This window comes from Pseudophryne corroboree, chromosome 4 (genome assembly GCF_028390025.1).
Source record: "Pseudophryne corroboree isolate aPseCor3 chromosome 4, aPseCor3.hap2, whole genome shotgun sequence".
Lineage (NCBI taxonomy): Eukaryota > Metazoa > Chordata > Amphibia > Anura > Myobatrachidae > Pseudophryne > Pseudophryne corroboree.
In genome coordinates, this window is record NC_086447.1 from 607,486,019 (window position 1) to 607,498,063 (window position 12,045).

Consider the following 12,045-nt stretch of genomic DNA (forward strand, 5'->3'; position numbering starts at 1 on the left):
AGGTCGTGCTGAGGAAGTCTGCTTCCCAGTTGTCCACTCCCGGAATGAATACTGCTGACAGTGCTATCACATGATTTTCCGCCCAGCGAAGAATCCTTGCAGCTTCTGCCATTGCCCTCCTGCTTCTTGTGCCACCCTGTCTGTTTACGTGGGTGACTGCCGTGATGTTGTCCGACTGGATCAACACCGGCTGACCTTGAAGCAGAGGTCTTGCTAAGCTTAGAGCATTGTAAATGTCCCTTAGCTTCAGGATATTTATGTGAAGTGATGTCTCCAGGCTTGACCATAAGCCCTGGATATTCCTTCCCTGTGTGACTGCTCCCCAGCCTCGCAGGCTGGCATCCGTGGTCACCAGGACCCAGTCCTGAATGCCTAATCTGCGGCCCTCTAGAAGATGAGCACTCTGCAACCACCACAGGAGGGACACCCTTGTCCTTGGTGACAGGGTTATCCGCTGATGCATCTGAAGATGCGACCCGGACCATTTGTCCAGCAGGTCCCACTGGAAAGTTCTTGCGTGGAATCTGTCGAATGGGATTGCTTCGTAGGAAGCCACAATTTTACCCAGAACCCTTGTGCATTGATGCACTGAGACTTGGCTCGGTTTTAGGAGGTTCTGGACTAGCTCGGATAACTCCCTGGCTTTCTCCTCCGGGAGAAACACCTTTTTCTGGACTGTGTCCAGGATCATCCCTATGAACAGAAGACACGTCGTCGGAACCAGGTGCTATTTTGGAATATTGAGAATCCAATCGTGCTGCCGCAACACTACCTGAGATAGTGCTACACCGACCTCCAACTGTTCCCTGGATCTTACCCTTATCAGGGAATTGTCCAAGTAAGGGATAACTAAAATTCACTTCCTTCGAATGAATATCATCATTTCGGCCATTACCTTGGTAAAGACCCGGGGTGCCGTGGATCATCCATACGGCAGCGTCTGAACTGATAGTGACAGTTCTGTACCATAAACCTGAGGTACCCTTGGTGAGAAGGGTAAATTTTGACATGAAGGTAAGCATCCTTGATGTCCCGAGACATCATGTAGTCCCCTTCTTCAAGGTTCGCAATCACTGCTCTGAGTGACTCAATCTTGAATTTGAACCTCTGTAAGTAAGTGTTCAAAGATTTTAGATTTAGAATCGGTCTCACCGAGCCGTCCGGCTTCGGTACCACAACAGTGTGGAATAATACCCCGTTCCCTGTTGCAGGAGGAGTATCTTGATTATCACCTGCTGGGAATACAGCTTGTGAATGGCTTCCAAAACTGTCTCCCTGTCAGAAGGAGACATCGGTAAAGCCGACTTTAGGAAACGGCGAGGGGGAGACGTCTCGAATTCTAATTTGTACCCCTGAGATATCACCTGAAGGATCCAGGGGTCTACTTGCGAGTGAGCCCACTGCGCGCTGAAATTCATTGAGACGGGCCCCCCACCGTGCCTGATTCTGCTTGTAAAGCCCCAGCGTATACTGAGGGCTTGGCAGAGGCGGGAGAGGGTTTCTGTTCCTGGGAACTGGCTGATTTCTGCAGCCTTTTTCCTCTCCCTCTGTCACGGGGCAGAAATGAGGAACCTTTTGCCCGCTTGTCCACGAAAAGACTGCGCCTGATAATACGGCGTCTTCTCATGTTGAGAGGCGACCTGGGGTACAAACGTGGAATTCCCAGCTGTTGCCGTGGCCACCAGGTCTGAAAGACCGACCCCAAATAACTCCTCCCCTTAATAAAGCAATACTTCCAAATGCCGTTTGGAATACGCATCACCTGACCACTGACGTGTCCATAACCCTCTACTGGTAGAAATGGACAACGCGCTTAGACTTGATGCCAGTCGGCAAATATTCCGCTGTGCATCACGCATATATAGAAATGCATCTTTTAAATGCTCTATAGGCAAAAATATACTGTCCCTATCTAGGGTATCAATATTTTCAGTCAGGGAATCCGACCACGCCAACCCAGCACTGCACATCCAGGCTGAGGCGATTGCTGGTCGCAGTATAACACCAGTATGTGTGTAAATACCTTTTAGTATACCCTCCTGCTTTCTATCAGCAGGATCCTTAAGGGCGGCCATCTCAGGCGAAGGTAGAGCCCTTACAAGCGTGTGAGCGCTTTATCCACCCTAGGGGGTGTTTCCCAACGCACCCTAACCTCTGGCGGGAAAGGATATAATGCCAATAACATTTTAGAAATTATCAGTTGTTATCGGGGGAAACCCACGCATCATCACACACCTCATTTAATTTCTCAGATTCAGGAAAACTACAGGTAGTTTTTCCTCACCGAACATAATACCCCTTTTTTGGTGGTACTCGTATTATCAGAAATGTGTAAAACATTTTTCATTGCCTCAATCATGTAACGTGTGGCCCTACTGGAAGTCACATTCGTCTCTTCACCGTCGACACTGGAGTCAGTATCCGTGTCGGCGTCTATATCTGCCATCTGAGGTAACGGGCGCTTTAGAGCCCCTGACGGCCTATGAGACGTCTGGACAGGCACAAGCTGAGTAGCCGGCTGTCTCATGTCAACCACTGTCTTTTATACAGAGCTGACACTGTCACGTAATTCCTTCCAACAGTTCATCCACTCAGGTGTCGACCCCCTAGGGGGTGACATCACTATTACAGGCAATCTGCTCCGTCTCCACATCATTTTTCTCCTCATACATGTCGACACAAAAGTACCGACATACAGCACACACACAGGGAATGCTCTGATAGAGGACAGGACCCCACTAGCCCTTTGGGGAGACAGAGGGAGAGTTTGCCAGCACACACCAGAGCGCTATATATATATACAGGGATAACCTTATATAAGTGTTTTTCCCCTTATAGCTGCTGTATAGTTAATACTCAGTGACCGGAGTGTGAAGCGTGCTGAGAGCAATGGCGCACAGCTGCAGTGCTGTGCGCTACCTTGTTGAAGACAGGACGTCTTCTGCCGCCGATTTTCCGGACCTCTTCTGCCTTCTGGCTCTGTAAGGGGGCCGGCGGCGCGGCTCTGGGACCCATCCAAGCTGGGCCTGTGATCGTCCCTCTGGAGCTAATGTCCAGTAGCCTAAGAAGCCCAATCCACTCTGCACGCAGGTGAGTTCGCTTCTTCTCCCCTTAGTCCCTCGATGCAGTGAGCCTGTTGCCAGCAGGTCTCACTGAAAATAAAAAACCTAAACTAAAACTTTCACTAAGAAGCTCAGGAGAGCCCCTAGTGTGCACCCTTCTCGTTCGGGCACAGAGATCTAACTGAGGCTTGGAGGAGGGTCATAGGGGGAGGAGCCAGTGCACACCAGATAGTCCTAAAGCTTTCTTTAGATGTGCCAGTCTCCTGCGGAGCCGCTATTCCCCATGGTCCTTACGGAGTCCCCAGCATCCACTTAGGACGTTAGAGAAATGGGTGAAACGTGCCCACAATTGAATACCCAGCAGGGTAAATTCGATAGCTCCGAAATTGCTGGAGCTAATTGAATGGGTGTAGTATGGTATGCTACTATCCCCCCCCCCACCCCCCCTTACACTCTTTAACTCAATAACATTACTCTACCACTACAATAAACCCTTGTATTAATAGTTAAAAATTGGAAAAGCATAACTGTTCCCAGGCTCTTGGATCCGGCCCTGGTTATAAAATTCTGGGGGGAAACAGAGTAAGGTTACCGCGTATTTTTAGTACCATCACCGGGATCCACTAGCAAAAGTGTAATGCAACAGCCAAGAGACACACTTGATGGGGTCACCCCAGCCAAAAACATTATCCCCCCATCCAGGCCGGGAATTTCTCAGGAAGTGGGGACCTCCTCAATAAAAGGGTATGGGTCGTTGGGTCGACCCAACTTAGGTCGACAGTCATTGGTTGACCACTATAGGTCGACAGGGACACTAGGTCGACAGGTCAAAAGGTCGACATGAGTTTTTTAAAAACTTTTTTTGGTGTCTATTTCTTCGTAAAGTGACGGGAGACCCCAATTAGTGCACTGTGTCCCCTCGCATGGTTCGCTTCGCTCGCCAGGCTTTGAGCATGTTACTGTTCCCAATTGTAGTCCATGTGGATTGTAAAGTGTGGAAAAGTACAAAAATAAAAAAAGAAAGTTGAAAATCGCATGTCTACCTTTTGACCTGTCGACCTAGTACATGTCGACCTAATGACCAAGTCCACCTAGTGTCCCTGTCGACCTAATGCATGTCAACCTATAATGGTCGATCTAATGACTGTCGACCTAACAACAGCATCCCCAATAACAGGGCATTCACTCTCGAGTGGACACTAGGCCTGGGCTGAAGCCTGGTGTTATCCCCTGAAAGCCAGGGCAGTGGGTGCGAAGTTGAAAGCTGACAAAGTGCGGGCCCCCCCAAACATAACCATCCCTGGGCTCTTTGAGCAAGCCCTGGTTCAAAAAAATACCAGAAATTAAATGTGTAGGGTCCTCTATATTTAATGAACCAGCTTCGGGCTCCACTAGCAGGGGGTAATGCCACAACTGGGGGAAACACTTGACAGGGTCCCTCAACCAAAGCATCAACCACCTAACTAGTCAGTCCTGGGGAAGTGGGTAAAGTTCATATAAAGGGGTCCCCTCTCTCCAAGTCTACCCCACTGCTGTGTTGAAGCCCGAGGCTATCCCCCATGCCCCCGGGCAGTGGGTGCGAAGGTGAATATTGTCCGCTACAGTGGGACTACAGGTCCCAGCAAGCATGCCGACACTTGGAGAACCACTATACCCGGAAATTAAGGACCTGCTGTCACCTGTGAGCTCCCTGTAATGGAAATATATAAAAAACAAAACAAAACACCACCTTGTAAAAATTGTATTATACAACATTCTTCACCTGGGGAGCAGTGGCCATTGAGCTCTTTTACATGGCTGCTGCCCTCCTCTAGGACTTTCGTCTGCTTCATGCAGCATCTTCACCTAGGAGGGCGGCAGCCATATGAGCTCTTTTGCATTGGCTGCCACCCACCTAGTACTCAGGAGTCTTCAGGAGCAATCCGCCGCCTGACAGCTCTCCCGCTGCTCAAATATTAGCCAGTCCAAGGGGGCAGGACGATGATGAGGTGAGCTGTGATTGGTTCACCATAGCTATCTCGAATTTTGAAAATGGCTGCTCGCAACAACATTTTCCAAAATGGACAGATACATCAATCTGGAGATTCCCTCTCCCTATACTCCATGCTAGGCCTCAAACTTTAGAAAAACGTAATCCCGGGACTGCCGCCAGCATCACCAACCCACCACAATTACGCATACTCACCTACACCACACTAACACTGGACGCTGTTTCTATAGGCAAGCAACCCCCAACCCCACTATCGTCGCCGCCGCTGCTGCTATAAGCACTTTATCACTGTACTGCCACCCGCCACTGCTGTATGTTCCTACCCCACTACCGCCGCAGCTATAGGCCCCCGCACCCCCACCCCACCTGCCCTTTTCAGCATACAAAGCCCTGCGAGGATCAATGCAATGGCCGATGCTCGCCATACACTCAAAAACAAAGCAACGATAAATCATGATTTTTAAACATGTTTATAAATCTGATCTGGTGATCCCGATCACTTTTTGATTGGGATTGCCAAAAGGAGGAGCAGAGAATTGCCGCAATTTATCGCAGATATGTGGGGACCTTTAGTCTGGGATCTCTCACACATCCTATGGTGTATCAGGTCTAATTCTACAAAGGAGTTTTGCTGTCATTGTTGCTGGAAATGTTAAAAACTAGGATAGAATGATACCTCTTTTATACCTAATGAGGCGGGTCGCAGCTGCGATCCGCCTCAGGCCACTCGCTGGCCCTGTTTCCAGCTCAGCATATTGCCGGGTTGGTGACATCAGCGGTGACGGAGCTTGGAGATCATATGATCTCCAAGCGCCGCCCGTCCACACAGAGTAAACGGGAAACGGGTTGCATTGGCCCGACTTTCTGTTTAAACAGCAGACCTAGCCGGGTTGAACCTGTGTTCAACCCTGGCAAGCAACCCGATTTGGAATACTGGGTCACTGAACCTGGATTATTCCAACTGGGCCCTTTTACACTGCACAGCAACACAGGTTATGCATGTTCATGTGTAATATCCCATGTTCAAAGCTGGAGGTGAAAAAGGGGTATTTCTGACCTATTTATGGAAGGATATGTGAATAGCAATAATTGAAAGGGGATGTAGTTATGTGACCGACGGTCACAATACAGACAGCTACATCCCGCCCCCCTCACAGAGTGGGAATAGAACCTGTGGCGAGCCAGGAAGGCGATTTGTTTTGCTCAACCCCCCCACCAGGCATCTAAATGTAGGGATCCCGCCGTTGGTATGGTGACCGCCGGTCACACAATACCAACCCATTGAAAGAGAGGGATGAACAAGTAAAAATAAAATTATTATCCTAACATACACATGCACTTTGGTGGCATGGTGTGTATAATTTGTATTGCTTACCATTTGAATTGGTATCAAATTATTTATGCGATGTGACCTGACAACAGCCATGTATGACATTTAACATATTTTGAAAAATCATGTTAAAAATTGCTAATTAAAAGAATAAAATATAAATATACACCAAATGTATGTCATGCATCCAAAAAACAATAACACACTTAATACCTGTATCATACTCAAATAACAAACATTCCACATACAAGCTCTTACCTGCAAACCTGGACTTAAACAATCTGCTAAAATGTCTTGATGCTTAGATTCATTAACTAGGTCAAGGACTTTTTTCCGATCTCCAATTAGTTGTGATGGAGATAAGAGATGTACCAAAAGCCTTCCAAGCTGAACACGAAAGGTGTCATTGCATAAGAAAAGAATTGTTTTCCACTGATGTTTGGGAGAACCGCTTCTACTTGAACCCTGCAGAAAGTACAAAATGAAAATTCTTGTTATAGTAGACAAAAAATAAATAAAACACACAAAATATATCCTACATGTATAAAATAATTTTTTATTTTTTTATTTAAATATTAAAAATGTCACCATGATCTGCTTCGTATATTCTCAAGTCATTATGTTCCAAATCCATTTCTTCTTCCTCTGTGGCGTTCTGTTTGCTTCCATTCCCATCTTCACACATTATGAGACTGTCCATCACATGTAGCGATGTCATCAGTTACACACGAGAGGACATATCCCTGTTTCTCACAAAACTGGCCCCAGAAATAATCTGTGCTGCTATGAAGATTCTGATAGTGTGATTAACTTCCTTCTGTTTTGTCACTTAAAAATGGTGAAGCTAAAAGAGTAGGAGATTATTATGTACAGTTAGGGTGTGTACACACTATGCAATATCGCATATGGGGGGTAATTCCAAGTTGATCGCAGCAGGAATTTTGTTAGCAGTTGGGTAAAACCATGTGCACTGCAGGGGAGGCAGATTTAACATGTGCAGAGAGAGTTAGATTTGGGTTTGGTGTGTTCAATCTGCAATCTAATTTGCAGTGTAAAAATAAAGCAGCCAGTATTTACCCTGCACAGAAACAAAATAACCCACCCAAATCTAACTCTCTCTGCAAATGTTATATCTGCCTCCCCTGCAGTGCACATGGTTTTTGCCCAACTGCTACCAAAATTCCTGCTGCGATCAACTTGGAATTACCCCCATGATCCGGCTGATATCGTCCGTTTCGTGACAATATTGTATAGCGTGTATGCTCGATATAGTGGTATATTCAATAAGATTCGGATCTTTTCTGACAAACAAGATCCGACAAAGCACTATTCAATGAACGGCCAGGATTTGGCTGTTCCCAACAATGCCAATCCAACTTGTTTTAAGGTCGAATTGACAGAGTCTAAAAGGACACAGACAGGTGCCCACCTCTCCCTTTCTGGCTTCTCTCGGATTCCTGCTGCACCCAGACTCATCTTCCAGCGCTCCAGTGGCTTATCTCCCACCCTGCGGCCGCGGCTAGAATTGGGGGACGGGCTGGAGCCTGGTGCTCCCGTCATACCACCGTGCTGCCCGGCTCCTGGTCCGCATCAGCCTCCTCCCATTGTTCCCGTCATACTGCCCGGCTCCTGGTGCCCATCAGCCTCCTCCCGGCGCTCCCGTCATACCAGAAATCGGCGTTCAGCAGCATCTCACTTACCGGCGCGCTGGTGTGCGGGCCTCCAGGGGTCGCAGCTGCATGAATGCACTGTCCGCGGGCGTCGTAGCTGGTGTCGCTGGGTGCCCCTGTGCCGCGTCCGGTGTGTGCCCCGCTGTGTGCCGGCGTCTGTCTGGTGTGGGCGCCGCCATGACACCTGCGCTCAGCTGATCCGGACGCCCAATCCAGCGGGGTGTGTTCCCACAGAGTTCAACATCCAATCATCACAGAGCAAGGGGTATAAGTTCCAGTCCGTGGCTCAGTCTCATCGCCTCGGACGAGTCACATTCAGTGTGCAAGTTCTCCTGGTTCCCGTGTTCCTGTCTCTAGTTATTCACCGTGGTTACTCTCATCGTCTCATTCTCCAGTCTTCATTTCTCCTGCCTGCTTCAGACTGCAGCCACAGCCTGCTACAATTCATCTGCAGTAAGAGACTCTCCTCAGGTGTTTATTCATTGTCTAACCTGTGCACCTAATTACCAGCATTACATTCTGTGCATTGCATCCAGCACTTAACAAACTTGCTGTTTTAGGACTATCTCCTGCCTAGGCCTTGCTAGCTATAAGAACTTGAGTGTTACAGAGACTGTGTGCCTTTCTACAATTACCGGAGTTCTGTCTGCTTCAGTTATATTTCTCAAAACCGTTTGCATCCAGTTATCAAGTTATCTTCATTCCTCATTTGTGTTACCAGCAGAGGCGTAACTAGGGTAGGGCGAGTGGGGCACGTGCCCTGGGTGCCTTGGCAGGCCCAGCAGAGGGGGGGCGCCGCTGGCGGCCAGGGCATCATGCCCCACTCGCCCCTGTCACGCCGCAATGTGAGGGGAGGATAGCGCAGCGTTTCTCCCTCCCCTCACCACCTGCAGCGCTGCCTGTGTCCGGTCTCCGGCCGCCGGCGGCGTCAGCCAATCAGAGCTTGCGGACCAGCTCCTGATTGGATGCCGGTCCGCGAGCTCTGATTGGCTAGCGAACCGGCGCCACATAGCCGCCGCCGGAGACCTGGAGCGAAACTGGAGCGGTGAGGGGCAGGAGAGGCACTGCGCTCTCCTCCCCTCACATAGCACAGCCACGGGAAGAAGCGGTGAGTGAGCGGGGAGGGGAAGGCATGTAACTGGAACTGTGGGGCAATGTAACTGGCACTGTGGGGCATGAAACAGGCACTGTGGGGCATGAAACAGGCACTGTGGGGCATTGTAACTGGCACTGTGGGGCATTGTAAGGCAATGTATCTGGCACTGTGGGGCAATGTATCTGGCACTGTGGGGCAATGTATCTGGTACTGTGGGACATGTATCTGGCCCTGTGGGGCAATGTAACTGGCACTGTGGGGCATGTATCTGGCACTGTGGGGCATGTATCTGGCACTGTGGGGCATGTATCTGGCACTGTGGGGCATATAACTGGCACTGTGGGGCAATGTAACTGGAACTGTGGGGCAATGTGACTGGCACTGTGGGGCAATGTAACTGGCACTGTGGGGCATGTATCTGGCACTGTGGGGCATATAACTGGCAGTGTAGGGCATATAACTGGCACTGTGGGGCAATGTGACTGGCACTGTGGAGCATGTATCTGGCACTGTGGGGCATGTATCTGGCACTGTGGGGCATTGTAACTGGCACTGTGGGGCATGTTTCTGGCACTGTGGGGCAATGTAACTGGCACTGCGGGGCATTTTCAGTGGCCACACCCCTTCTGGTGCATGGCCACGCCCATGTTTTCGCCGCGCGCGCCAAAGGCGCACATATACTTCTTTTGAATTTTTATTTTATTTGGGGGGGGGGGGGGGGGGCGCCACTCTTCATCTTGCCCTGGGCTCCGAAAACCCTAGTTACGCCTCTGGTTACCAGTGACTTTATATTTCTCAAAACCGTTTGTATCAAGTTATCCTCATTCCTCATATATGTGTTACCAGTGACTTTTGAATATTAATTTCCTTGGATTAAGTTACCGTTCATTGGCCCTCATTCCGAGTTGATCGGTCGCAAGGCGAATTTAGCAGAGTTACACACGCTAAGCCGCCGCCTACTGGGAGTGAATCTTAGCTTCTTAAAATTGCGACCGATGTATTCGCAATATTGCGATTACTAACTACTTAGCAGTTTCAGAGTAGCTTCAGACTTACTCTGCCTGTGCGATCAGTTCAGTGCTTGTCGTTCCTGTTTGACGTCACAAACACACCCAGCGTTCGCCCAGGCACTCCCACCGTTTCTCCGGCCACTCCTGCGTTTTTTCCGGAAACGGTAGCGTTTTCAGCCACACGCCCCTGAAACGCCGTGTTTCCGCCCAGTAACACCCATTTCCTGTCAATCACATTACGTTCGCCGGAGCGATGAAAAAGCCGTGAGTAAAATTACTTTCTACATAGCAAAGTTACTTGGCGCAGTCGCAGTGCGAACATTGCGCATGCGTACTAAGCGGATTTTCATTGCGATGCGATGAAAAATACCGAGCGAACAACTCGGAATGAGGGCCATTATTCCTATTATCAGTTGTACCAGTGATTACCCATATTTCATTTCCTGTTACTGCCGGTTCCAAGTTATTATCAATCGAATTCCATTCAATCTGTTATTCCATTGCTCTGTGACATAATAAACATCAGCGCATATGCGCAGGACTTTTCTTCGGCCTTCTTGTTTTATACACCACATCTGCACTGTCCCACTAGTGCCCCCTCCGGGGACAGACAAAACCAGAGACTTGACAAGCCTCCTCTCGGAGCTCCCGTCATACCGCCGCACTGCTAAGATCTCCATCAGTGCTGCGGCCAAACCCGACATTTAAAAAAGTCATTGTCGGAAACGGGGCTAAAACCTGTCGGGTTTTGCCGCCTTTCCGACAATACACGTGGCTCGGCGGCTGAAGCTGACATTCCGCGTATATTCTGACAGCTTTCCAACAAGTCGGGAATTCCAGACTTGTCGGAAAAAGCGACCCACTACTGAATAGGTTGGAACCCCTTCTGACCTAAATCTGTCGGAAGCTGCCATCTTTCCGACAAGACGGAAGCTTCCAACACTTATTGAATACACCCCATAGTGTATAATGCGCACTCCCGTGGGCTGTATGCTGCAACGCACGTTGGACATACATGCAGGTCCAATGTCCGATGTTGCTTACGAGGCCATGGCCACGATCCTCTGTGCACCACCGCTCATCACAGCCAACATACGCACTTGCTGATGCCGGCCCAGCTGCCAGGTACCATCGCAGACGATGTCGCATTATCTGCAAATCGTTCTGTGTACATAGCCTTACTCACACCCTTGTCAAACTAATCTGTGTAATAAATTAATAATTTGCATGATACAGAATATGTATTATGATAGTCACACACAAGTATTCTACCTCCCCATCTACTATAAATTGTGCACTGTGTGCTCTGTGCCAAATTCCTTACCACCATCTACAACTGTTGTTCTTAACATCTAGCTGTTTCATTTGGTACATGAATCATTTTGGTCATTACCCACTGTAGCCTACCTGACATTACTATTAATCACATTTTCTTAAACCATGCTTTCTGGTGACTGTCACATTCTTCTACATCCCCATGGGGTGGAGCAAGGGGTGGGTAAGTGACCAGTAATACATTATTAACTTGGTCAAAACATTATAATAGGATATTTCTTATTACTGCCCATTGGTCCACTCTTTGAGATAAGAACTTATGCTCTTCAACAATATAAAAGATTACAGCTATCATTAAAAAAAAAAAGAATATGCCTACCTCTAATAAATGTTAATTCAAGGGTTTGAACTTTGAGTATATATAAATATAAGCTACATAAAAGGATTTGTAAAATAAATAAAAACATTTTGTATGGACTTCTGCACCATGTATTGCCACGGACTTGAGGGAAAATGCAGTTTATTTAGGCATAAAGATGAGGATACACATTACAATTCTAGCAAAATGGTTTACATCCAGTACTAACAGCATTTGAAGTTAAAGTAATACAT

The 12,045-nt window shown here is 48.3% G+C and overlaps 1 protein-coding gene across 3 annotated transcripts in view; it reads right to left on the reverse strand.

Annotated features, from left to right (window-relative positions):
* LYST (lysosomal trafficking regulator) overlaps positions 1–12,045 on the reverse strand; it is an 864,675-nt gene that overhangs the window by 265,183 nt on the left and 587,447 nt on the right. For all 3 annotated transcript variants that reach the window (XM_063917604.1, XM_063917602.1, XM_063917605.1), the window contains exon 30: positions 6,641–6,847. In XM_063917604.1, the coding sequence (XP_063773674.1) occupies positions 6,641–6,847 (207 nt within the window). The remainder of the gene's footprint in view (positions 1–6,640; positions 6,848–12,045) is intronic.